Genomic DNA, 27,395 nt, shown 5'->3' with positions numbered 1-27,395 from the left:
GAAAGCGAGTGCTCATTCTGTCCCACCGCGCGGTTGTGGGAGTAATGCAGAGAGCGGCCGCAAGATGGTGCCACGGCGCGGCGGATTCTCGGGTGTGGTGAATGTCCGTAGTGACGCCTAGCGTGATTCAAGCCGTTCGTGGAGCTGCATCCTATCTTCGTTTTCCAGTTTCTGATCGACTTAAAACTCCGGTGAGTACTTCTTTCCCGAGCTGAAAATGTGTCCTCGGATTCTAGAGTGCATCTGTGACTGCAGATTCCAAGAATTTTAAGAAAAGTGCGTGATGCGATCGAACGACAGCGGAGTTTGTCCTCCGTGTAAAATGGTCGCCATTACGGTTTCGTTAGCACTACCGGCTGAAAATTCGAAATTCGGCCTGATCGTTTCCCTTGCGGTATAAAGCAAGCCATTTAGCTTGATTTTTACGACGCTCGGTTATTTTTTATTAAAAGTGGTATGAAGAGATTCTCAGGGTCGCTGCAGGAGAAATTGAAGTATTTGTTGTTGTGGCGTTCCCATTGTCTTGCTTGTAAATAATAAACGTACCAAAAAATTCTGGCGTCATAGATTAGAAACAAGGTCAGTATTTGAAAATATGCGATAGGTCTGGCTGGTGCTTAAGTCTCGATTTAAAGTCTTGGAAATAATGGTACTACGATATGAGCTTTGTTAAAAATGTTAACGGAATTTCCTTGTAAGCAAGACTGGGCAGCGTAGGGGGAGAAATTATTTTTTTCTCTCGAAGGTCACTGTAAAAATTGCTGAATTGACATTCCACAAATTCCTTTGAGTTTAGTCACAAGCCTTCGAGGAGCATACCAAAGAAATTACTCGTGAAACGATTATTTTAATGTTATGTATAATAATCAGGCAACCATGCGAACGATGAAAGGTTATTTTTGGAACTGAAAAGTGTATAAATTGGAGTTTCAGAGAACCTCTCAACTCTGTCATCGTAGTATCGTCCCGTTAATTGAGTTCATGTGCGAACGGTTTTATTTTTACCCTAATTCAGTTACGTCAGAATTTCCAGCGTTAATTATCTGAAAATAAACGATGCCTGGTAACCTCGAACTCGATGATGTCATTTTTCAGACCACCATGTCGTCACGTAAAACCGCAGGTCGCCGAGCAACAACCAAAAAGCGTGCTCAGAGAGCAACGTCAAATGTCTTCGCAATGTTTGATCAGGCCCAGATCGCAGAATTTAAGGAGGCTTTCAACATGATCGACCAGAATCACGATGGGTTCATCGACAAGGAGGATCTCCATGACATGCTCGCTTCGCTAGGTATGTAATTCTCTGAAATTCTATATTTTGAAAAAATTCCTTTCCGAACTGACACTATAAATAAATGAAATATCTGCAGGCAAGAACCCTTCGGATGAATATTTGGAAGGCATGATGAACGAAGCCCCAGGTCCGATAAACTTTACGATGTTTCTCACCCTTTTCGGAGAGAGGCTACAAGGCACGGATCCCGAGGATGTGATAAAAAATGCTTTCGGGTGTTTTGACGAGGAAAACAACGGGCACATCAACGAGGAGCGTCTCCGAGAGCTTCTCACCACGATGGGTGATCGGTAATCTCACTCATCACGCCGAAATTTATTTCTCATTTTTCGGAGCAAGGGGAAAGATTAATCTCTGGTAGAAAGATTTATTTTGGACCAGAGTGCGATGCAACCGTTCCTCCCCTTTTCTCCGAAAGTCCAGGAAAGTCGAGAAAGGTCAGAGGATGACGAATGCATGGTCTCTTTTTTTTTTAGGTTTACGGATGACGACGTAGACGAGATGTACAGGGAGGCACCCATCAAGGGTTCCATGTTCGATTATTTGGAGTTCACTCGGATTCTGAAGCATGGAGCCAAGGACAAGGACGAGCAATGAGCTGTCGAGTCCTCGATTTCGAGACATACCCTGTACACGTCAAGTAGTGTAGCAATTTAACACAAAGGGCACTCCGGACTTCCACAAATTCAAGGCCCCTCGGCAAGGTGTGCAGTGCGGTTCGTCAATTTTTTTATTCACATAAATCTCAGCCACGTTTGGTAGACCTGTGTGAATATACAATGACCTGTACACCTTGCGGATGGATCCGTTCGCAAATTCGATCTCCAGGGTACAGAACATCAGGATGAAAACAAAACGAAAAATAGTCAGAAATAAGAATTCGACCGTGCGGAGGAGCAGCTGTAAATCCTACGGAATCCGGCCACCAGGTTGGAAGCGTGCCAACTGTTACTTTTTCCACTTTCTACTTTCCTGTCCTTGCTGCATTTTAACTCGATCCCGAGAGTCCTGAGGTGCATCTTCAGATAAAATTTATACATATATATAGAGAGAGAGAAATGCGTTGCCTTAAGAGAGCAAGTCGAGTGAGACATCTCGAGGCGTCCTGCCTCGGTATTATTTCGAGAGCTGCGGACGGGCCGTAACTTATTAACGTATTCTAATGTGCATATTTAAGGCGCGGTTGTCGCGCTCTAGGGAAACCATGTAAGAGACGTTTACCAGTCGTTATGTCGGCATTTATATATTTTAATATAACGATATAATCGGTTCGAGCGTGCGATGAGTCGACCCTCTCCCGCTGCTTCCGGGAATCTCTTTCTTTGCCACATTTATGCATCGTTTCTTGGAGCGTTTTCAGGAAGTTCCTTAGTCATCCAGTTAAACTTCGAGTTCCGTCCTGTCTTAGCGTAAGGGGGCCATCCGCGCTTTCGCCGCAGCGATTTATCTCGGCTCTCGCGCCGGCAAAGACAATCGACCAGCCGATATCTCGATTCGTCTCGCGTCGCGGAGCGTGCCGAGTTTGAAGAATCGGTCGATCGGCGAGATGACTCGTCGGATCGAATAAGAACATCGTAGATCTTCCGAGGAGCGATCGTCGCGGTCCACTAATTCCCTCGACGGGCTTTTTGTCTCCCGGATAGCAGCGAGCGCTTCCTGGTCCGCATTCGGTGCCAGCGAGACGTCCAAAATTAGATCCACATCTTTGCGATTCGTCAGCCTTCGATCGGGACGCTGCGATCGAGCCAGCGGAGATCGATTCTACCACCGAAGCCGCTCCGATTGAAAACCTCGCGTTAAACTGGTAACGACCCATGAAACGCCCGGGACCGAATTACTCCACCTCGTCCCACCGGGTAACATTCCGACGCTCCCGATTACTCATCCCCGGGAATGATTTTACGACCTAAAATTACGCGGAACAAGCGGCTTCGCCTCTTTCTCGCGCAATCGTCACGCGAGTCGCATTACGGCACTGCCCGACATCGGCCGGAAGCCCCGCGCCTGCGCGCCTTTTGCGCCTCTTTCATTCACCGAAACGTAGCCCCCTCCGGGCCCCGAAATCTGGACTTTTCTCGAGAACCGTCGCCTCTGGGAGAAAACTCCCCTCTACGAAAACCCTTCCCGACCCCGCGAGGAGCAACTTTTGTCTCGACGATTTCCCTCGATTCCGCCCGGTTACCCCGAAAAGCGGACTTATCTCCCGGCATCTCTCCTCGTCCAGGTGGTCCGCAATCGCGGAGTTACGTCGACCGGCTGGCCCGCCTCCTCCGGCCCCAATTACCACTGCTCGGAATTGCGGGGGAAAAGAAAAAAAAAAAAAAAATCGGCGTGTCGTCGATTGGTTTCCGCGTCTCGCGTCGGGGAAACAGGGACGCGGCGTAGAGGCGGTCTGCGGCTGCGCGGCCGCGCCGGCGCCGCTCGAGAGCCGCAGTACCGTTTCCACGGGCCGAGCGAGCCGCACGGTGGCCCTAGGTGGCCGAGCCCCTCGAGGTGTCCGACTCGCGTTCGCGTCCCGATCGTCTCCGAACCTCCTCGGTATCTCTTCGGTCCTCTATACAAGGTTCGCCTTGGAGGAGGACGAGTCGACCCCTCGAACCGCGGCTACGCGTCCAGTGGTGCGTTTCTCGGAGCCGGCCGAGGGATCGGGCGTCGCGCGGTGTGCAGTTCTCGCGACGGCGAGTCATCTGGACTCGCCGATGTATTGACGCGTCGATGGTACGACCCGACATGGACCGATCGCCGGATCGAGGGCCGACCCCCGGCGGGCGTCCCGACGCCCTCGCCTGGCAACAACCTGCCGGACCCCGCGAGATCGCTCTCTCGTGAGACGACCACCCGACCCTCCACCTGCCGCGACCTTCGGATGCTGATTGCAGGGGAGAGCCCTTATCGGCCGGTGACGCAGCCTCGCCGATCAGCTGGCCGGGGTCCTGCGCCGGGATCGCCGGAGATCGCGGAGGTGAGACGAGTTCCCTCATCCCGGAGAGGAGACCCGATCTCTCGAACCCTTTAAAAAATTCATCTTTCACCTGAGAACTTTAGGATTCCGTAGTTTTCTCCTTTCGATCGATTTTTCATCCCGGTTTTTCCTCGACAATTCTCCCTCTTTTGGCTTCGTTCTGGTGATTAACTGGTATTTACCGGCGATTTGTTATTGCGCGCAGAAAGGGGACCGCGAGGTTAGCGGAGGCTTTCCTTTGTCAGATAGTATCGGCATGTTGAGAGCCCGTCGAAGGGGGGCTTCGATTGGAGAGGTTTGTTTGTTCGTTTAATATCGCCGCTGGTTTAGGGCCGACCTTGGATCGCGCGCGGGCCTCTTTGTCAATAGACGCGATCAGCTGCTCGGGGGATAGGATAAAGATATACTGCCGCTTGGAGACGCTCCTCGAACCGATTGCATTCACCTCGTACCGCGGATCTTACTTTGCGGTGACAATTCCGCGCCCTACTAATAAGTCCTCCCTGTGTCTATCGCTGCGCTTTAAACCTTCCACCCTCGACTCACGTGCGACTTGCACCTCCTATCGCTACCTCGGGTAATGTTCTTATCAACCCCGGGACGATTCCTCGCGGCGACTCGAAACCCGGAAAAATCGATCGGTCCGACCCGGGGTTGAGAAATCCAAAGTCCGTCCCCGCGATCTATATTTATCCCGGCCACATCCGGCTATCATCGCGGGCGAATTACGCGACAAATCGAGTCTTGCGAGGCGACAAAAGACGCACGCCCACCGGGTCTTTCTCTCTCTCTTCCTCCGGATCCCATTTCGCGTGCTCCGCAGAAATTAATTCCGTCGACTCGCGAAATCGAGGACGCTTTTACGAGGGACCCTCTTACCGTCGGCGGTGATTGTTTCTCTTGATTTTTTTTTTTTTCCTGCCTTTTTTTTTCTCTCCTAAGATCGATTTCACTTTTTTTATCTTCACCCCGGGAGAAAAAGTATCTCGGCACCAGACCTAGGCTCTCGTCTCCGCCGACCTGGCCGACGAGACCGCGACGTCATCGATCTCGTTTACCCCTCGAGCCTCGTCGACGTCGACGTCGAGTACGGGCACATAGCGGGAGTACATAGGCGCCGCGACGGCGTTAATCGAATCAAAATAAAGCTCCCTGCGGCATGTACACCCTCTCTCGCCATGTCGAGCCTCTCACTCTCTCTCTCTCTCTCTACGTCCCTATAACGTACGCGGAGTATCCGCGGACTCGAAGTCGAGCTCGACCGAGATTCCTCGTCAATTAGGCGCGAATCGCTCGTAAGGCTCTCGGCGGGTTTTCAGGGCGAGTCGCGAATACTCGATCGACGCCAGGTCGTTAATTCGCTTAGAGGTTCGCCTCTAATTCGAGGAGCGAAAAGGTGCTTCGGTGGCGGCGATCACAGGAGGCGGATGAGACGAATTAAATCGGAGCAGTCGGGGTCGCGTCGTTATCGCCATGTACTTTTATTTCTACTTACTCGCCGAGGTCTGGGACTCGGTTAATCCCGTAATCGAAGGGAAACACGACGTCGCGACCCGGGGCGGGCACTCGCGCGATCATCGCATTTCCCGGGATTATACGACGTCCGGGGGTTTGCGCGACCGAGATTCCTGGAGGATTGGGAACGAAGTAGGTGCCTCTAATGTACCCGGGGGGGAGGGTTTTCAGACCACGGCCAGAAGGCTGCTAACCACCTCGGGTTAATTCGTTTAGTCGTGCCCGATTCAGCCCCCACCTACGATTTCACTCCGCACCTGTGGGAAGGGGTCCCTCTTAATAAAATGGATTTCCTGGAGAGCGCCCAATTTTCCAGCCGATCGCCGATTGGAAATGATAAGCGCGGGTCTAATTAATCGGAGTGGTCGATAGGGCGAAGATCGAGACCGGACACGAAACGGCAGTAAAGGGATCGGGCTCTCGGAATCGGGGGTAAAGGGAGAGGGAAGGGCAGATGGCACTTTCGGGGAGGACTTTCCCTCGGGATTCGGGATTTCGACGGCTCGTGGAAACGGAGGGATAGACTGAAGGGATGGGCCGGCTTCACGGGAGGAGGGAGCTGCAGGAGGTGCAGGGCGTACTCGGTTATCGCTCCCTTATTCGGGGACAAAGGAGCGAGACGAGAGTCGGTATTCCGAGGACGGCAGTAAAGGGACCCCGGGAACTTTCTTCACCCCCGGGGAGGAAAGATTGAGAGACCACGCGATCCCCTGGAACTCGTGCTCGTGTATGTATACGTCGACGCGTGTATATAGTCGTTTAATCACCCCGAGACCCTTCCTCCCAAGGGACGAGCCAGTCAAAGGCACCGTTCCCGCTATCGCGAGTCAACGGGGATTATCGACGGGTTTCTTACTCCCAGTTTAATTTTCCAATTATCTTCGTAATCAGTACTCGTCCTCTATTCCCTTTTTTTTTTCCTCATTACCGTCGCGAGCCGCATCGTTATCGCGCTCGGTTTCTGCCCCTCGTACCTCCGGTATTTTATTTTATATCCATTTTCCAATTTGTGCGGTAAGCATGCGACGAAATGGCGAGCGTCGAGTCGTTTTGCCGCCTTTCGAGAGCACGTGCCGGCAGTCGGTCAACCCTCTTGGCTCGGGGTGGCTTTTTTCTCCCTGGAATGCCTTCGAGGGCGTACTCGAGCCATCGACACGCGAGGCGCGCGGCCCAGGACAGTGGCGACCCGGTGACACGATTTCCTGGATAGAGCGGAACGTCCGGAGCAAGATCCTCCGGGTGTTCCTGGGGATCCAATAATTCCTAAACCAGGGTATAAAGTCGAGGCGGCCGGAGGGCTACCGGAACCGTGTGCACCCGGAGGAAAACCGAGCCCGACGTTTCGGGGCGGTCGTAAAGGAGGGTCGTAAAGAGCTCCGGGGATGGTTTACGCTCCCCGAATTTGGGGCACGAGCGTCGAAACCCGACCCCGTACTCGGGTCACCGCGTGCAAGCTGTCGGAGGGGTTACGGGAGAGTCGATTCTCGCGGATCGTTGCCAGGTCGCTTCTTTCGAGCCCGGTCGTGGGACCCGTGGAAATTTATTTACGCGGCTCGGTTCCTGAGGGGTTGTACATGCCGGGGGAGGCCGGGGAATAACGTCCTAAAGTCGGGGCCGAGGACGTAGGGGTGGGTGTAGCGTCGCTCGGGGGTGCCCGGATTCGTAAGGGTGGCCTTGCGCAGGCGTCGCATCGATCCCCTCGTTGGGCACCGTCCCTCGAGCGGTCGGTCGACGGTCGTTCGGCCCGACCGCTTCGACTGGCCTCTCCGACTCCACCATGTACGCGGTGGGTACGGGGTATACGGGGTGCATGGTGTACACGGCGTACACGGCGAACACGGCGTACACCCTAGGGAGCCACCCCTCGTGCCTTCGCGCTCGAGGGGGGGTGCGCGCCCTGAGCGTCCCTTTAACGTTTAACCCATCGAGGCCGGTGGACGGCGACCCCCCGCGAACGCCGACGAGACGGGTCGAGGACGGCTCCGAGGGAAGGAATCCTTGAATTTCGGCGATTAAACGTTTCCTAGGGTGGTCGAACCCCTTGGAGAAAATACCAGGGACCTCGAGGACGAGCCTCGGACTCGGTCCTGGAGTCGGGCTCGAGGGAGGAGTTTTTCGGGAATTAAGGAGCGGCCCGAGGATATTGAATTTCCAAGGGAGTTTTTGCGAACCCTCGTGGCAGGGTGATTGAAATCCCGACCCCTCGTGCAGGACTCGCGGGGGGGAGGGGGGGGGAGGGGCCGACAAAGGATACCTGCCTTCTACTGCATCGGTGCATCGGGGAAGGATCGGCCAATTGCACCCGGGTTTACGAGCCAACGAGCCGGCTCTCTAGGGTATCCTGGAATTTCGGTCTTTTCCGGGTTAACCCCTGACCTGGTTGCGCGGGAACGGAGTCGGTTCCCGGAGCCTCGTTGTTCCTAACGACAAAGGACACACCCGGGGGCGCGGGAGGACCCCCCTCGAGGCCCTTAAAAGGCGCGGCCTTGGTCTTTCCCCTCTTTGTCTTTGGAAACCCGGCGGTGGGCGCGTATCGCGCGGCGAATTCAACGCGATATCGAGCGATGCGCTCTCGAAACGGGGAAAAGTATAGAGCGCGGAATTTTCCCGGGGAGCGATCCCCTTTTTCCGGAACCGGTACCGTCTCGGTACCCTCTCTCGGGGCACCTGAGATCGGCGCGCCCGCGCCATCGGTTTCTCCCCTCCCGGCGACGAGGTAATCGGGAGGTTGCCAGAGAGGACGGCTTCACAGGTCGGCGATTACGCGACAATGCCAAAAAGGCGGTCCTCGGCAGGGACGTCGCATCGCCGTCCGTCCGGTGTGTCCGGTTAGAGGGAGAGGTCGGGCCTTTGTCGCCGCTCCAAATTGAACGGGACCAGCCCATCCTGTGTTCGTCCCGTCGACCGGAGAGCCGACCCCCCCGGTACCCATCCCTGAATATTATCGATTCATCGGCGCCCACTCCGGCCGGGAAAAGTCGACCCCTTCATCCCCCGTCGCGCGAGCCACTCCAAAAAGCGTCTCCCGTTCCGCGTTAGCCGATAATTGAACGGGAAATAAATTGATAGGGTCGATGACAAAATTCCCTGACGGTCCGTGGGGGGCGGGGGGATGTTCGACGTTCATTTTCCGACGGCTTCCGGGTGACGCGCTCTCGAAGAAGTATTGCTTAATAATGCACGGAGGATCCGCGGATCGTCTAACGGTAAGACTCCTCGGGGAGGCCGAGGTCGGACGACCCCGGAAGCGAGAGCGGGCTCCGGCGACGAGGATGCCTCGCGATCGTTTTAAATTCGCTCCTCTCTGTCCCCCCCCCCCCACCCCCCCTCTTCTTCCCTCTCCGCTTCAGAAGTGTCCCACGCGAAACGGAGCAAGGCGACCTCGGCTTCAACGAGAGTCAATCGTTCGGCGAGCGAGCTCCCCGGGTCGGTCGCGAGTGCGTTCCAATTCCGGAGGACGACCTGGCCCCCTGTCCCGGGAGGATCCTCTTAATCTCTTCCTATATCGACTCTCTTATCCGCCTTTTTTTTCCCCCTTTTTGTTTAAATCGACTTTTTTTTTCTTTTATCCGCTTTTATCGGACGCGCCGAGAGATCCGAGCACGAGGGATGCTGCGCGTGGGGTAGGTCGGGAGTGGCCGCGCTTTGACAGTTTTTTCTCCCTTCCCTACCGAAGATCGATCGACTCGAGTGGACTCGAGCAGCCAGGTGCGCGATCCCCGTAATCGTTCCCTTTTACGAGCCACCTGCTTCGCGGGGGGTGCCGCGCCGAGGGCGTAACGCAGGTAACGCCCGGGGCCGCTTTGCTTTCCGAAAGTCCGGGATTCAATCGCGGGCTGTCCCTCGACCTAACTCGGGCCATCTTGGATAAGGAAGTAGCGGGCGTGCGGGCAAGTGCGTGCCCGGGATGCCGGGTTTATTTCGATCTCGTTGCGCAGCCCTGGGTCGGTGTACCGAGACAATTTCCTGAACGCGCGGACCGTCGTCCCCGATTTAGCTGGATCGGCTCTCGAGGCCTCCGAACCCCGAGAAAGAGATAGAGAGAAGGACTAGGAACGTGGACCGGAGCGCGCGTCCCCAGGTGAGGCTCTCCCTTAACGAAGCCTCCTCGGCGAGGTCGGGTCGGGGCCGGGAAGGAAGATCGGCGCAAAAAAAAAATGAGAATTAAAAAATTCAGCCCAGTCTGGCCATTTCTTTTTTTTTTCTCTTTTCGCGACTCGAGGCGAACCGGTCGGAATTTCCTTCACCGCCGCCATGTACTCGCGCGCTATCAACGCCTGACGTCGGGTGGCCGTAAAAAGTCGCGATAAGCCGAGGGGGACTCGCCGGTCGTCGATTTGTCCCGATCTCGGGCAGGAATCGTCGCCACTCGCGTTTACTTTAATTAAGATCAAGGGGCTCCGATCGAACGTGTACCGGCCAGATTAGCTCGGGGTCGATCGGCCGATCTATCGAGTATCGGGTTGTCTTCCGCCGGGGTAATCGGAGCGGCCGGCGTTTCGCGTAACATAGGCCAACCGGTCGTTTATCCGGTCGCTCTCGACGACAGCCGATCGCCATCTCTCTTGAGAGAAAGAGAGAGAGGGACGTTCGATTTGCATTCGAGGAAGCGGCCCGTGACGAGTCTCCGCCTAGATCGGGAGCGAGAGAGGGACGGAAGGACTCTCGGTACTCTCCGTGCGGGGGATCCGCAATTCTCCCACTTGTCGCCCCCGCGATGACGTCCTCTTATAGAGCCTCGGTCCGGCAGGGAAATGTATTCACCTCGAGGGACGTTATTTCTACCCGCTGGATTAATTAACCCGAGGACGGGGGGGCCGAGCGGTCCTCCGCGGAATTTATCTCGCGCGATTTTCCCCCCCCGCGGAATCCGCAGCTCCGTCGGACGACGCGCGCGCGATCCTACCCGGCCAATTCCGCCACTTGACTCCGCGCGCGCGGCCCACGCACTCGCGGGAGGAATCGCGACCTGGATCCGGACGCGGAACGCCGGCCGTCCGGATCGAGCCTGGGAAACACGGGGAGACGCTCCTCGGGCCGGGATCGCGCGGAATCCGCGGTTCCGCGGGCCGGGCCGCGGGCATTCCGACGCGGAGCCGGCGTTTCCGGGTCGCGCTGCCAGCCGCCGGAGTTTTCGGGCCGCGCGTATAATCCGCCGCGATTTCTGGCACGGTCCCAGCCGTCGCGGCGCGCGTCGGATTAAATGCAAATGTCGCGAGCACCCTCCGCGGGGCAATTCCGCCCTTTGTGCCGCCCCCGTCGCGCGGAAGGGGCTTTCCGCCCCCCTCCTTCGAGGGCTCGTCTCGAGGCGAGGCTTTTCAGGCCGGGGCTACGCTTTTCGCGGGGCTCTTGCCACCCGCCATTGCCCATTAACCGGATTGGATTCCGCAAACGTCCCTCTTTGACGGGTATCTCTCTATTAACGTTTTTATTTCCCCCCCACCCGCCCCCTTCCTGCCCTTGGCGTGGGAGTTTCTACGATGGCTCGCGATCGATGCGCGTCTCGAGGGGCGTTTATTTAGCCGCTTGTAGAGCCGCCGGCCAAAGGAGCCACTTTGGATCCGCGATATCTGGCCGCTGGCAAAGCAAGTGTGCGAGATAGCGCGCTCTCTCGATGGTCAACCTAAATTCGAGCCTCGATCGACTCTCCCCTCTGCCTCGGATCCGATCCTCCGATCGAGCCTTTCGGACTTTCTCCGAAGTCTGGGGGTAACGATAAATACCACTTTTTTTTTTTTTTTTATTTAATCCAGATCGATTTGCCTGGATTCATCGACAGGATCTGTCTGTTACGGTGAATACCTGGACATTCGTGATTACGGCTTAGTCGGGCTCGATTTGCCGGGATTTATTTGTTACGGTAAATACCTGTACGCTCGTGATAGCGATGGATTTTGGGGGTGGAGAAGTGATCGATTTAATCGACCGAACGGGGGTGGACGGTCCTCGTGGGGTTTCGCGAGGTAATCGAGGGCGTTCTGCTGGGATATCGGGTGTCCGATTGTACCGATGGGGTCCAGGTGCGCGGAAAGTACTTAGCCCCTCTGCGCGGGTACGCTGCCGTATCTCTGCGCCCCTCTTTCGTTCCTCTCTTCCTCTTCCTCGAGGTTCTACGTGTATACGTGTACCCGGTAATCTCACGTGCGAGGACTCGCGTTACGGTCCCGGGTACTACAGTTACCTTAATACCCGGGAGAGACTTACCGATCGTTACGACATTACGTGCGACCGGCAGCTTCCTACTCGCCGGTAATGGCGGGTACTCGCGTGTACTCGAGGTGCACTTGTCGGCCCTCTAAGTGGGATTACCGCGATCTCGGTTAAATAAGGACGATGCCTACTCCTTGGGGCCCGAACGACATCGACAAAGTGTGCGGATACCGCAAGTTTTACGGTCACTGCGGCGAAAAGTCACGGAGAAAACGAACGCGGCGCGCCTCGATTCGGGGGAACGGGGCCCGACTTTTTGCCCGACCGGCAGTTACTTGTCTCTCGGTGCGCCGGTCGGGCCCAAAGAAAGAGAGAGATCGAGGTCGCCAAAGCCGCTCCGAGAGGCTGTCGAGTTAGAATAAGAAAGGGCGATAAACCGCGGACATTGGTCACGGCTGGACCGCGTCCAATCGCGGCCTCCGCCGACGCCGGGAGTCCGACTCGCGGCCGTTCCGCCGCGTAACGCCCGCAGGTGCGCCCGGTCGATGGATAAAGCGGGCGCGCCGGGTGGGATACACTCTCGCCTTCTTTCGCGCCTCCGCGCTTTCCCTTCTATCGAGGGAAACCCGGAGAATCCGCGACGGTTCGGAGTCTTTCCGCGAGCTCTCCGCTTTAATTGAAATTAAAGGTCGAACAATTTCATGCGACGGGACGGGCCGTATTAATTAATCTAGTACCCTTCCCACAACTCGCCGCCATATTCTCGGCGGTTTCATGCGAACGCGGGATTATTTTGAGAGGAAACTCGCCGTTGGGGAAAATCTGTCCCGTTGAGCGGATGGATATACGTTTAATGAGGTCGATTATTGTCAAAGAAAAGTCGTAGGAAAAATTTGCCCCGTGGAACGACTCGATATATTAAGAGGTCGCTCCGCTCGGCCAATTGGCCCCTTGAGAACCGGGCTTGCTCTAAGTGCCTTCGCCACTTGTCGCTTGTATTTGTCTCGCCACGAGGTCTTTCCTCCCGCGGGGGTCTTCGCGGTTCGATCTCACGATGCTTAAGCGGCCGACGAGAGGTCCGCACGAGGTCGGGGAGGATCGGGTTTCCGGGGAACGCGGAAACGAGGATCCCCACCTGGAGGGCGAGGTTCACTTTCGGTCGGCTTTGACCCGAGAGTCGATCGATAAATTTCGCTGCCCGTTTAACGAGAGACCATCGATTGCGCCTAGACGTCGAGGCGGATCGTAGGACGGCAAGACGTCTCGACGGCCGTGCCGGAACCCATAAATTTTGGCGGTCCCTCCGCTTCCGGTCGAGGCCCGACCCCTTCTCGGTACTTTGGACGCGTAATTGCGCAGCGTGCTTAGATATTACGTCCGAGCGAGTCGAAGACCAAGAAGGGATCCGCAGGAAGTCACGCCGATCGGGCCCGGAAGTCGCGGACGAGAACCGTCTAAAAACGCTTGTACACGTCAAAAAACGTCTAAAGACGCAAATTTTTTCTCCCCCACGCTCGGGAATTTCTGCCGAATTTCTTCGGCCGGGATATGATAACGCATCCGCGCGATTCGCATCGGAAGTCACGGACGAGGTAGCGTTAGATTCGCACCGGATGTGACCGGCAAACGCCTAGAAGATACGTGCAGAGACGCGCGATAGACACACGTGTCGTAGAAAGAGAGAAAGAGGGGTGTTGGATTTTTTTTCTTCCTCCTTCGGGAATTTCTGCCGAATTTCTTCGGCCGGGAAATAACGCTTCGCGAGGTTCGCATCGGCGGAGGAACCGCGACCGACTTGCCGCGCCTCGCGATATGAGTCACGACCGTTTACCGCGGAGACCTTAATGCCTCGTCACCGTTAAAATATTCCGAGGCGATCTCTCCCTCCATCTCTCTTAAAAGATGGATCCTCCCTCGGCGGGCGGAAGGTGGCGGAAAAAACGCGAAGCGACCATTCCGCCCACGCCTTGCCGGGACGATTTTTCCTCTCGCTTCTTTCCTTCACCGCAAACGAGGCCGCCCTTCCGGTGGAACTTTCCTTCGCTCCTCATTCGCTTTCGGGGATACCTTCGTCCTCATCCTTAGTAGCGACCCCGGCGACGTCCTCGCGCGAGCAATCGCTCGCGCGAGGAACGCGCCCGACACGCAAATCTACCAATTTAGAGCCCCGCTGCACTCGAGCGCATTGCGTCCCTGCAACGCAATCGACACGCAACGTGCCGACTCGCTGCACTCGCCGCGCCAGGGTGCATCGGCCCGCTGAAAGCGCGACGGGTCTCGTTCAGCCCTTGGAGAAGAGAGTCTCGGGCCCTTTCTTCTAGCTGAAAAACGTCGACGGGCAGGCTAGACGCTGTTTGCCCGGCCCTTTCTCTCGGAGCCGCCGAGTAATGGGCTTTTTACTTTTTTCCGCTCGCCTCGCTTACTTTTTCTTTTTTTTTTTTTTTCCTCTCGCGAGCGCGTCGCCGGGGGACTCCTCGCCGAGAAAAACCCGCACGCGGGGCGCTATTTTACGGTTTGGCCATTTCTCCTATACCTCGCGATTTTTCTTATCGATCTTATCGAACGCCGACGAAGTCCGGGAAGATTATAGGAAATTGCGCGAAAACGGGGGCATGGGGAGAAAACGGATTAAGTGTGGCTGCGTACCTAGGGACGCGTAGGCGGAATAGTCGCCGGTCACTCGCGTAACCTTTGGCGCGAGTTGCGTTACGCTCGTGCGACTCGCGGCGGGGGCGGCTCCTCCGCGCGGAGAACGCTCCTCTGTTCGAGCGAGGCGTCCGATTTCTGCCGGCGAGTCCCTAAGGTGCGCTCCCAGGATTCGCTTTCGGCCTCGGTACGCGGATACTCGCGCGTAATTACGTTTGCCCTGAGCCGGCTCTCATTAAATCCGATTCTGCGTGGCCGCGCGGGAAAACCGGACGCACCGTCCCGCGTCGCCGCATGGACTCCAGTGTCGCGGGAATCGCGCGAGCCATTCCACCCCCGTTCTCTATTAATTACACATTTATATTCATCGATTTTCACGGTATTATGGAAACTCCCATATTTTTTCGGTGGAACCCTAAGAGTAAGATTTTCCTCGATTTTCCAGGCTATACCCGGGCGGACGATGCTGTCGTACATGCTGCCGACGGAGGAGAAGCCGCCCCCGGGAGACGCGACCCACCAGAACTCTCGGCCCGGGAAAGCTCCGGCCAGGAAGGACCGCGGCCCGCCGAGGGCCTCCTCCTCCCCGAAGAAGACGGCCGACTCCTCCAGGAGAACCATGGCCGGGGCCCCGGCCAGTCCTAGAAGCGAGGACGGCCCCGCCGACGACGGGCCCGCCGACAGCCCCAAGCACAACGGCACCGCTCGCAAGAGCACCCTCCACACCTCCAGGGTGACCAAGGACGAGAGCCTCTACAGCATCGACAGCGAGGCCAGTACCGTCGGCAGCGACCGGAAGAGCAAAATCCTCAACGGCGCGAAACACGCCAGCCTGAAGAGGTTAGGACCGTCTCGCCTTCCTCCTGGCCAAACCGATTGACCCCGAGAAAATGATAGTGGATTGTACAGAGAGAATGATTTAATTTCTACCTTAATTGAGCATCGAATATAGATACGAAAACGTGCACGCGGAGTCGATCCCATTGGTCAGTGGGTGGGTGAAAATCGAGGGTCTTTATCACTGCCAAGGTGCGAGGCCTGGGAGGAGCGAAACTGGGTCCGTGGTTTGAATCGGCGCCGCTTCTAATTCCAGTCCTCGCCCTCGCCAGGAATTTCGGCCGTGCATCTCCGTTGCGCAAGCCTTCTCTGCATTTATCTTAGGACGCGGACTCGTCGCCCGGCGCGGGCTCGCTCTCCGTCTCCGCGATGCTTTCCGCAACGCGGCGGACGGTCGACACAAGCCGGTATCCCGGAACCGCGGCGCGGAATGACGCGTCGCGTCAAATGAACGTCTCTCTTCGCGTCGCGTCGAGGAGTTTTATCCCCGAGGAGAATGTAACTCCCGACGGAGGGAGATTTAGCGCGACTTGAGTGCACTGCGAGATGGTCCCGCGCGGAGCCGAGTTAAACTCCGGTTATTATTTTTCTTTTTTTTTAATTTAAAAATTTTTTTTTCCTCGATCGTTCAATCCTCGATAATTCTCCGGGCGTTCCTAGGGAAGGTCGAAGTCTCGAAATCGAGCACCCCGTGGGTGTAAGTGGCTCGTATTGACCCAGGGGCAAGGACGAGCGGTATTCCGGCTGGCGTACGTGCACGCGCGTATGCACTTATGCACTTATGCACGTACCGTGCGTTCCCGAGCGCCGTACCGCATGCCTCCTGGCCCGAGTTCCCCCGTGCACCCGGACAGCCCGAGTTTCCCCAGGCCCCGCTCTCCGGGCTGCCTTTTACGACATTTACTTAGGGGGTCAGGGTCAGCCGTGTCGCGTTACCGGCGCACACCTCGGTGGAAGCTAACACCGCGCTAAACCCCGGGTTGCATAAAGGAGGAAAACCGTGCGCGGGGAGTCGGGTCGCGGGAACCGGAGTTAACCTCCGAGAAGTTGTTCCTTCCAATTTCGAGGATGACGATCTGACGTCGTTAGAGGTACGTGGGCGCGAAGGAGAAGGTCGCGCCGAAACCGACATGCTGATGGAGGACCTCGTCGAGTCGAGCTCCCCATATATATATATATGTATATATCTATATATCTTCCTGCGTATATTGACATCTATTTCGGCACGTGATGCACGCCCGACTATTTCCACCGAGGCGCGCAGTCCTGCCGGAAGTTTATTCGATCGCTTGACTCTCGCGGCCTCGTTGACGACGCCTGAAAGGCCTCTCTCTCGAGGCGTAAAAAGCGGTGACAAAACGCGAGAAGGAGGGCGGGGGGGTCCCGGGGGATAACCCGGTGACGATCGAAGCCGTCGGATGGCGTTTAAGCGCGAATGTCATCCGGAGAGAAGTGGAGGAGGACGTCGAGGTCCTTCTCTCGCGCCCTGGCGAGGTGGCGAAAGGAACCGCCGATTGCGATACTTCGCTCTCGTTTTATTTATTTAATGCTCCTTGCCGAGGAGATTACTTTAAAGGTTTACGAGCGCGGACCGGGGAGCAGGGATTCCCGTGACTTTTGCCGTTCTCGCGAGTCGCGCCGCGCGCGGAGCCCCTCGTGGTCGTAGAAAAGGGGAAGCAGGAGTAATGGGTCCTTCCCGCTAGGCGGAATCGCCGGGTACGCGAGTCGACGACATTCCGTCCCGGAAGTCTCGCTCGACCTGGAAAGAGGAGGAGAGGTCGTCGCCTCGGTCCCCCATAACGTTTTACGTGACAGGACGCACTAATCGACCGGATTTCTCCATCGGGCTCCCTCTTCCTTTTCGGCGCGGCGGATCGACTCGCGGATCCGCGGCCGAGCACAGGGCTCTCATTGACGGTACTCCCGGCCTCAAGAAGGCCCTCTTTCAGGCCTCGTTCGACACATCTCGCCGCGCTAATTGCCGCTTTAGAAATAACTCCGCCGCGCCCGGAAAGTCATTTTGATCGCGCGACTGCCCATCCGTGAGAGCGAGGGTCGATCTATTTCATTTTACTTCTTTTTATTATTTTTCGCCGCGTACATACGGAGAGAGGCGTTATTAAAAATGCCCAGAGAGGCGGAAACGTCGGGAATGAGATTACCGGGCGCGAGTGCCCTTTTTCTTTTTCTTTCTTTTTTTCTCTTTTTTAACTGCGGCCTCGCCGCGCAGGAGTTATGGCCAGGTTCGCGCCGGCCCGTGGTCAGGATTGGATCGGGTCGATGGAGAAGGAGGTGGCCTCGACCCCGACCCACCGCAACCCTAAACCACGTCCGGGTACTCCATTCCACCCCTCGCGCCCCTCTCTCTTTCTCTCTTTCTCGTTCTCTCACCTTGAGACCGACACTCGTGCCTCCCCCAGACCGAAAACCTCGAGGGCTGCTCGGGGGACGTCGCGACGCCGCCGGAAGCCTTCGCCTAATCTCGAGACGAGATCTCTTATGACGTTTCCCATTCACATTCTCCCCTATTAAAAAGGACCGCTAATGATTTCTCCCCCTTCCGGCCGATAGGAGTCGCCGTCGGTCGTCGACGCGCACGAGCTAGGGAAGCGCTCCGTCTCTCTCTCTCGGTGTTAACGTTTAGAAAAAGTGCCGCGCTAAGGGCCCTCTTCCTGTGCTCCCAATGAGGCCCCGCGCTGCCACGAAGGAAAAAATTCATATTAAGACCAATCGAACTCTCTCTCTCTCCCCGGCAGGATGAGCCGAGTTCTCGCCGTCCCTCTCCGTCTTTCTCTTCGTATGCGAATTCGTGCCGCCGCCGCCGTCGGTCTCGATTGCGCAACGTTTAATTGCCCCTCGTGGCGCGAGAGCGGGGCGCCCGGGAGAGCGAGAGAGAGGGATCGAGGCGGGAGCGAATGGGCGCGAGAAGGACGGCCCGCGCGAGAGACGGCGAGGTTGCGTCACGGCGTGGGCTGCGCCGCGTGACACGCGTCCCCTGTACCTGCGCGCGCCTGCGCGACTCCTGGCACCGACCACGTGACTTTGACACATCGCCGGCTCCAGCGGAAAGCGCGCCTCCCGGCGCGTCGCCAGATGGCAGCGCCATCCGACTCGGCGCTCCAGCTCGGACGCGAACCAGCTCCCTGGACACGAACCGCGTCTCGCCTTGGTGGTACTCGGGAAGAAATGAAAAATCCTCCTCGCAGAGCCGATTATCTCGGATAGAAATGTACGATTGCGGGATTTTTTTTTTAAGGGAATCTTGAGGGTTTCCTTGTTTTTAAAGACTGGGGTTGCGCCAAGGGGGGGTAACCGGAGCTTGCCGATCGGAAAGTGCGGGGATTAAAGCTATCTGGGCGAGTCCGCGACACCCGGCGGACCGAAGCGTTCCACCGTGCTTCCCCGTAATGGGATACACTTGCACGGCCGATCGGATGCGGAGGAATTACCAGAGATAAGCTTCCCGGGGAACTGGTTCGCCGGGGATTAACCGCGCGACGAGCGAATTCGCCCGGCCGGCCGTTCGCTCGGAGGGACCATCCGGAGCGGCTCTCGAGCGGTGAAATCCTGCTCGACCCTAATTTGCGTGTCGCTTAGAAAAAGCCGCTCCGTTACGGCCGTCCCTGTTCCGCGGCCGAAGAACTGCGGCCCGGGCGCCGATCGTTTCCTCCAAGCCGAGGTCTTCTCCCGAGGGGTCCAGGAAACCCGATCCAACCCTGGGGATTTCGATTCCGACCACCGGGGCTGAACCGTTATCCTGCGGTCGCGGCCAGTCCGGTCTCCCTGTCTCTGTCCCTCTGCCGCGCCGGGTGGAGGCTGTCACGCGACAGGAAATTGAGGTTTACGGTCGCACTTTTCTACCGTCGACGGCGACGACCGCTCGCGCGACAGACGTCCGATCCACTCGAGCGATCCCGGGGGAGATCGATGCGCGTCTCCACCGATGCACCGATGCGCACCGCCGACGGGTCGGCGGGCCATCGACGTATCGATGTATCGACGAGTCGGCGAGCCTCCTTTCCTCGCGGTCGGTCCCTACCGACGCGACCTGGATCGACTCCTCGCGGCGCTCCTTCCTCCGCCTCGCCAGGATTTCATTGGGAACTAACGCCTGCTCGTTTTTTCAGGGTGTCCTTTGGCTCCAGCAAGGGATCCATGGTCGAGACCCTCGTCTACGAGACGCCCGTCCAGGAGGAGCCGGAGATGATGAACCACTTCCTGGAGCACAACGGCCGCGTGCCCACCTCCGGCATGTCCGTCCCTGACACCGAGTGAGTGTCGCCTCGACCCCTGGAATCCGTTTCGACGTTTTATCCCGATACTTAATATACTCCAGAAGGGGGCGCCCTGCCACGGGGAGGATCGCAGGACAAGGGGAACCGAGGGCGGGACGCGTCGCGGTAGTCCTACGCACAAAGTCAGCGCGTGACGCAATTCGGCACGCCCTGGGACCGAAATAGCGAGGTCGTTCGGCGGCGCGTTTGCGCGAAAACCAACTCGCCGGCTCGTTTATCGGCCCGATATCGGCCGGCCTCGAGAAACGCCGTTAAACGAGCCGCGGTGCAGGGAGCAACATGAGCCGCGTTCCCTCCCGGTGGAACGCGCCTCTCGATCCCCGTCGCAATCTGTTTCCTCGAAAGGAACCAAAGGAACGTCGGGGATGAAAAAGATACCGCTCGCGATCCGACGCGTCGCGGCGCCGATGCGCGTCACCTTGCGCGACTTTTCCGCCGCGCGCGTCCGCTGCGCGTATTCCGGGCACGAATCTCCTCGTTAACCCGATCAGAGGTGACGACACGCAGACCCGACCCCCGGGGGACTCGTGGGAACGGGCGGGGGGAAGGAAAATCCCGATCGAGGTTCGCCAAGGGTAATCAATTGGAGGATTTATCGACGAGTCGGGAGATTTGAGCCGAGGACGAGAGAGGCGTCGTTGTACGAGGTGGGCCCGACGCTCGTCTCGGGACTCGTCAATTGGACCCGGTGGGCAGGCCTCCGGGACCAAGGGACTCGTAAGCGGTCTTCCGGCTTTTCAAAGGGGAACGTCGAAGAGCGGGTCGGTGGGAAGGGGAGGAGGGAAAAGTCACCGCGATTACGGGGCGATTAAGGGCCCGGCAATTGGTCGGATTTTCCGCGAGAAGGGGGCCGACGCTTTCCTCAATTTTCTGATAAACCCTCCTCGCTCAAAGGAGAGCCGGTCCGAGGATTAGTCCGCGACGAGGCGGACCCGGAGTGCCCATTGTCCCGCCGAGCGGTTGCTAATTGCCATGGACGATCGAGAGAAGTCGGACCCCATTGTCGATTCGCTACGAGTGACACTCTCCCCGTGACTCACGAGAGAGAGAGAAAGAGAACCAGGTCCCCGTTCTGGGTCAGGTAGATCGCCGTACGATATCTGAAATACGAGGAAGGCTCGTAACTGCCCCCGGACAGGTAGACTGCCTGCTTCTTTTCTTTTCTTTTTTTTTTCTGCGAATTTACGCACGCACTACCTGGTCAGGGTCGATTTGCGGCGAGGGCGAGGGAGAGAGGGTAATTATACCCGGGCCGAGGAAGGGCGCCGTTCCACCTTCGATTTGCCACTCCCTGGTTTGAAGAAAAAAAAAAGAAAAAAAAAGGATTCTCCACCTCGCAAGGTAACTTTGGGACCGATTTTTGAAGGGATTTAGAGTCGAGTCCGGTCGAGCTCGGCTCGAGAGTTGGCTCGGTCCCTGTCGTCGCTCGCCGCGAGGCGCGCGCGCGGCAGCACCGTCGAGCCGCTCGGGCATCTCCGGCTCCCCTCGGCAGTCCTCGGCCGGGGGAAGACGAGACCACCGAACGAGCACAGGCGTGGTGCGCGAGGCACGGAGCGGAGCACGGCGGCCCCGGTTCTCTTGACGAGAGACGCGCGAGCGGACTGCTGCGGATAGCGACGCGGAAGAGGCCGGTTTCCTCGAGGAAGGTGCCGCCGAGAGGGCCCGAGAGGAAAAGCGAGCCCCGAGGAGGAGCGCTCAACCCTCGCGTTGTCCTTCTCTCTCCCGTTGCGCGGCGCCGAGCCTCGTCTTCGTCTTCGCCGCCACCCCTTCGACTAGGGGACGCTCCGCTCGAGCGACCCTCCGAGAGACCGGTCTCTCGACCGACGGTCAAGGATCGCCGTATCGTTTTAGAGTAGAGCCAAGTGTACAGTGCGGAGTTATCTCCTTACCGGTTCTTTTCGTCGCTTTATCGCCGAGCGAGCGCGAGACGCACGTGATCCCCGCCCCAGGGACAAGGATACCCGCGAGCGACGACTCGGACTCGAGCTGGACAGGTGAAAAGGTAAACGTCCATCTTTCTTTCTCTCTCTTCCGGGGGTTCGATTTACCACCCTCGGATTTATCTCATCTCTGGCGCGCCGCGGAGGAATGGCTTCTGCCGGTTGCCATGGCTACGCCATCTTGACACAGTGCAGGATATATATATATATATATATACGTGGGTGTATATATATATTGAAACCTGTACCGACAAGACCTCCCCCTTCCTCTCTCTTTCTCTCTCTTTTACTCATTTTTCGTCCCTTTTATTCCATCTTATTTTCCCCCTGGTTCCGCTTCTCTCCTCGTCTCTCTCGCGCTCCTGCAACAGTTAGCAACCGGCTCTCTCTCTCTCTTCCTCCCTGTCCGTCGCTCCCTTCGCCTCCTCTTTCCCTTTCTCCGTCCCTCCGGGGGCTCTCCCACGCACCGGGTCTCTCCTCTCCTCTCCGTCCCTCGACCCGATTATCGCCTCTTTCCTCTACCCCTCGGTTCTCCCTTTCTACCGCCGGTGCGTCACTCGCGGTCGGACTGTCGAAAAGTGCGCAGATTTCGCGAGGTGTCGGGAGACGCGGATAAATAAATAACGCGATCGGAGAAACGACCGTGGAAACGACTCGAGGCCAGATTTACCAGGCTTGCTCCGATATCCGCCCACCCCGAGGGAGGAATTCGCCCGAGGGTAAATATATACATCAAAGGATATCTCTCAGGACTCCTCTTTCTTTCTTTCTTCCTGTCTCTCTCTCTTTCTCCGCGTCGAGTCTTCGCGAATACACCTGCGACGCAGAATGTAGTCCCGATGAGCCCTGCCAGTCGCTCGGTTTGAATTTCTTTCTTATTTTTTTTTCCTTTCTTTCTTCCCGCTTTTCATTTTTCATTTGACGTACATACATTTCGTTTCGACGTGTATTTGCCCCTAGTGCCGCGATTTCGTTGCAAATCGGAGGGTCGACGTGGGGGAAATGTTTTAAGCCCCTCCAGGCTCGGCGCAGGTAAATCGCCCTGTGGTATCGATCAGCTGGAAACCGCGCTTCCACCCTCTGGCCGCGACCCCCAGGAAAATCGTACGCCGTGCCTCGAAAAGTCGAATAATTCAACGAAAGGTTGATTACACGGGGGGGGGGGAAATTCGGAGCGGATACGGAGGGTCATCCCGGAGGTCTTATCGGCGGCGATAGCGTCGAGGGAAGTGGCCGGGCTTGCCGAAACGGACCTCGGGGGTCAATCGGTGACCGGGTCAGATCTCGACCCGATAAATCCGTCTTCGAGAAAGTTAGCCGCGAGTGGAGTGCACTCGCGAAATAACGACGCGACTAGCGCCGGCTATATGGCGGCTTCCTAGGGTTGCCATGGATACGCGCCATCTTGACGGGCATCCCCGGCACATCTCTAGGAGGCTCCGCTGGATTTGCCCATCCATTAAGGGCACTCCTTTCCCTCGTCGATCCATCCTCCTCTCGCTCCCCCGGGACTCGATCGCTCTCACTTTTCACCTGGGAGGACTGGAGGGACTCCGGGTATCCGTGGGAATTTTTCCTTTTTTTAATCTCTTTTAAAAGGGGTCGAGGGTCACCCTCCTTTCGGCGAATCTCATCCTCAAAAGGGACGTGCGCTCTGGGTATGATTATGTATGAGTTGGGAAATTTTCTCTAGGTCGAGAGTGAGGGAGAGATGGGGGCAGGAATTCCTGGTCGATTTTTTTTCTCTGGCTTTGTTTTAAGGGTGCTCTCCACGGGGCTCATGGGGCGACCCGGTGACATTGATTTTAGCGAAGAACCGCCCTTCGGCCTCATGGCGGAGGTCCTTCGCGTGGCAGACACGGCGGCGCCGACGCCGCCCCTCGCGTGTCCGCGGACGTCATTGTTTGCTCCCGCAAATGTCACCCCTCGCCGTTTCAGGGGCAGAGAAAGCAACTGGGTTACCATGCCGCCCGTGTTAACGATAACAAATAGAAAAACGATCCTCGGGGACGGGCCGTGGTCGTGGGACTCTCCATCGAGAAGAGTTTCCTCTTTTCGGGAGAGACTCCCAACCGGGTGTGGGTACCATCTCGCGTCCCTGAAGATAAGCCGTTTCCAAAAGTAAAACATTTCTCTTTTTCTCTCCCTCTTCCTCTCTCCTTTTATTCTCCATTCACCGTTAATTACTATTTATATTCACGGGCCGTTTCGGCGCTCTCCGTGTATTTATTTTAGCGTTCCAGGTTTTTTTTTACGGCTACTCCGCAGTCTCGACGAGGACGCTCGTCGAATTTCGTAACTCCTCCTACGTTATCGCGAGACTCGCGTTGCGCAACGAGAAACTCGGGAATACTTCCCTGGTGGGAAAATTTCCCCACGGCGACTCCGGCCTCGATCAGCTGATCCGACGGGGACCGAACCGAGGCATCCCCGTGGCATCCTCGATGCTATGCGAGTGTCCTGGAAATATCTTCCTAGAGTCAAAACGTCCTCCGCAGGAAATGGCCGCGAGGGAATCTCGACTCGACGTCGAAAGTGCCGCGTGAGAAAGTTTCTCGGGTGAAATTTCCCGCCTCGCTTTCGTCGTACGCCATTAGGTCGGTTTAATTTAGTCAGCTCTCCCTTTTCCTTACGTCGCGCCCTTTCGAGGAAGGCGAAGGTGACTTCGTAGGCGCGGGACAAATAAAATAGCGGTCGATCGGAGGAAGAGAGGGACGCCGAGATGATGTCACGAGCTCAAGGTCTAATTCCGACTGGCCGTGTCGGCGTATAAACGTTCGGTGTCGTCATCGCCCGAGAACGGAGGAGGTTCCCGTGAGAGAGCGAGGGAGGCGTCGCGACGGAGAGGGAAAAACGACGCGTTACGAGTCCGGGGTACTCGTAACGTGCACGCGTCGCGACGGCCTTAGGACGCGTCCTCCCTCCTGGCCCCTCCGCGTATGGGATCTTTACGGGCAGAAAAATGGCCGCCGGAGTCGATATCGCGCACTTTTTTCGAGAGAGAGAGAGATCGAGAGGTGCCCCGAGGGGAAAAGGGGCCGAGGGCGGTATAGCCGTGAATGGGAGAGACTCGGTGCACCTGTCGCGCCCATTCCGAGGATCCTCGGTGACTCGATAGGATCTTACGTGGGATTGCGCAAGTCGGCAATTTCTCTCGGGCCGGTTCCCTGGAGAGTAACCATCGGGCCCCTAGAAGGGGAAGGGAGATAAGGGGGGAAAAAAAGAGAAAGACGTCGCACCCCGTGGAACCGGCTTCGCGACTTTTTCCCTTTCGTTGACTTTCGCCCGGCGAACCGGCCCCGAAGGACCTCGAACGGGGATCTCGAAGGGGATCTCAAAGAGGACTCCGAAAGGGAGAAACTCTTCCCTAAGCCAACAACGAGGAAGGGAATATTTAATCTTTACTCGTTATAAGGATTCCGAGACGGTAGAAGTTTACGGCCAGAGGGAGGACCCCGCGAATCGGCGAGGTCTCTTTTTAGAATGCGGCCCTCCTCTTCGGCGAGTCATTCGTCTCCTTTTAGCTCCGACCGAGGGGCGCCGGTATTTCGGACGCGCCGAACTCGCCTCGGGGATGAGTTCCCTCCCTCTTTCTCCCCGTATCGAAGGGGAATCGCTCCATTACCCGATATCGACTGATTCATCCCGCGAGTCGGATTTAAACGGGACCATTTGGGGAGGCCGAGAGAGGTCGACCTTCGACTCTCGTTAGCTCCTTTTATCCGACCCCGAGAGGTGATTCGCGCGGCTATTTCGGGCCCGGAGTCCTTTCTCTCCTTTCCTTTACGTTGCGAAATTCGGTGGAAAGTCATCGGGGGGGGGCAAGGGTCGGCGCCGAGTTTCCTCGGGCTCGACCCCGGCGCACGTTCCTCAGGCACTATTTTCTCCTCGGGAACGCATCGGCGGGGCCATTCGTCAGGCCAATCGGACCCAGATTAGGTTTATCCGCAATGACTCTCTACCGCGTAAGTAACGCCGCACGCACGCTGGAAGGAGACGAACCGAGAGAGGGAGAGGGCCCGACTCGAGTGTCGGCCACGTCGCGTCGTCTATTTATACACCGCGAAAGTGCCGATACCGGCCGATATCTTCGCCGCTGGATGCACTCGGCAATTGCACTCGCAATTGCGGCGAAGGACGGGAGAGACGCGCTTGGATGGAACGGGGGGAGAACCCGTTGATCGGACGACGGGGTCGAAATTGAAGAGGGCTCGAACCCCCTTTTTCTTTCGGTTTTCGGCCAATCGATCGAACTCGATCAATGGCGCGTTATCGACTCGAGCGATAACGTTCGTGATTACGGAACGATACGGAACGGCGATTAATAGCGATAGCGAGCGGATCCCCTCCCGATTTCTCTGGGACCCGCGAACGAGAGATGTAGCATCGACGGCCGACCTCGTGGCTGCGCCAGATCCGCGATCGATCGCCGATCGATCGATCCCACCGCAGAGCGAAACCGCATCCAGTGTCCGTCGACCCTGGGCGGGTCTTCCGGGAGCTTTCCTCGCTAAAGAAACGGGAACTGATCGGTTCTAACGGGCTCCTCGGGACCGGAGAACCGTTTTTCGGACTCGATACCACCTCCCCCCTTTTCTTCGCAAATTATAATTCCGCGCGATCGAGGGGACGAGAAGTGACACGGACTAATCGGAACGACGCGTAGGTGGATCGGGCGATTCCAGAATCGGCCGGACTGGGGAATTAAATTAAATCCATCCGAGAGGTCGTCCTCGTTCTCGGAGCACCCACGCCGGTCCTTCCTCGGAGACGTCGACGGGCCGAAGGCAGCGGTTTCGCCCGGAATTGCCGCGCAATTTCAATTATTAGCCCCCACCGTACTGCATTTGGCAATTAGCCGAGTAGCGGCAATTTGTCCTCCTTGGCCGGCGTTTTCTCTCCCTCGTTAACGGAGAGGGACCCGGGATTAATTTACGCGACCTTAAACGACGATTACTCGTTAACCGCGGGGGAATTCTGTCCAATCCTCGGGAATTAGGGGGATCTTTCAGTTTTACAGGAAAAGCGGAAAAACCCAGGTAACCTCCGTCCCTTAACGATTTTTCTTCCTCCGAGCGGCGCGAATCGTCGCGACGCGATCGACGGTTTTTCTCCCCCTTTGTTTCTCTCCCTCGCCAATTTTTCATCCCTCCCTTTTTGAGTGACTCGTTAACGTCAACGCGATCCGAGGTGCTCGATCGAGCGCGGCCGCAGCGGTGCATCGGCCCGTTATGCACAATTGCGCGCGTGCATCCTCGCCGAGGATGCAGCGCCGAGTCGCCACGTCGAGTTGACGCCGTTACGCCGTGACTTTCCGCGTCCGGCTCGAGAGTCGGCTACCAGGCGAGTCACGTTTTCGAACAGCGAGTCCGTGACCGGGAAATTTTCCGATTCGTGGGCCCGTTCGGAAGCCACCGACCGCATAACTCGCCGAACGAGGGGTGAAGCTCTGCATCTCTCGGGGCGAGAATTTATCTCGGGATTTTACCCTCCCCTCGATTTGGTAGGACCATCCCTGTCTAAAATACTTTTATTCCACTCCGCGCGATTTTTCGTGGAATTCCTCCCTCGAAAAAAAAAAATAAATAAATAAAAATAATTGTAACGACGGTGGGACTCGGCAGCGTTGCGTACGACCCCTTGATAAGGGGTTAGTCGCGAAAATAAGTGCGTGACCCCTCGTGCGTGTGAGGATTCTCCAGGGTGAAAAAAGGGAGTTCATTTCGACTTGGCACGCGAAAAGGTGTGGCCGGAAG

The 27,395-nt window shown here is 57.0% G+C and overlaps 2 protein-coding genes across 2 annotated transcripts in view; both read left to right on the top strand.

The window, feature by feature from the left end:
* Positions 1-103: 103 nt before the first annotated feature.
* Positions 104-2,565, top strand: LOC105699252 (myosin regulatory light chain sqh). Its single transcript, XM_012424113.2, has 4 exons — positions 104-191; positions 1,096-1,291; positions 1,371-1,584; positions 1,771-2,565. The coding sequence occupies exons 2-4, from the start codon at positions 1,102-1,104 to the stop codon at positions 1,889-1,891; spliced, it is 525 nt and encodes a 174-aa protein (XP_012279536.1). The 5' UTR covers positions 104-191; positions 1,096-1,101; the 3' UTR covers positions 1,892-2,565.
* A 1,168-nt stretch (positions 2,566-3,733) lies between these two features.
* LOC105699138 overlaps positions 3,734-27,395 on the top strand; it is a 31,759-nt gene continuing 8,097 nt past the window's right edge. The window contains exons 1-3 of the mRNA XM_012423905.2: positions 3,734-4,256; positions 15,013-15,407; positions 19,532-19,675. Coding sequence (XP_012279328.1) covers positions 4,161-4,256; positions 15,013-15,407; positions 19,532-19,675 — 635 coding nt within the window. The 5' untranslated portion in view covers positions 3,734-4,160. The remainder of the gene's footprint in view (positions 4,257-15,012; positions 15,408-19,531; positions 19,676-27,395) is intronic.

This window comes from Orussus abietinus, unplaced genomic scaffold, assembly GCF_000612105.2.
Source record: "Orussus abietinus isolate OABI.00-Male unplaced genomic scaffold, Oabi_2.0 scaffold3, whole genome shotgun sequence".
NCBI lineage: Eukaryota > Metazoa > Arthropoda > Insecta > Hymenoptera > Orussidae > Orussus > Orussus abietinus.
This window is presented reverse-complemented; position numbering and strand designations above follow the sequence as displayed.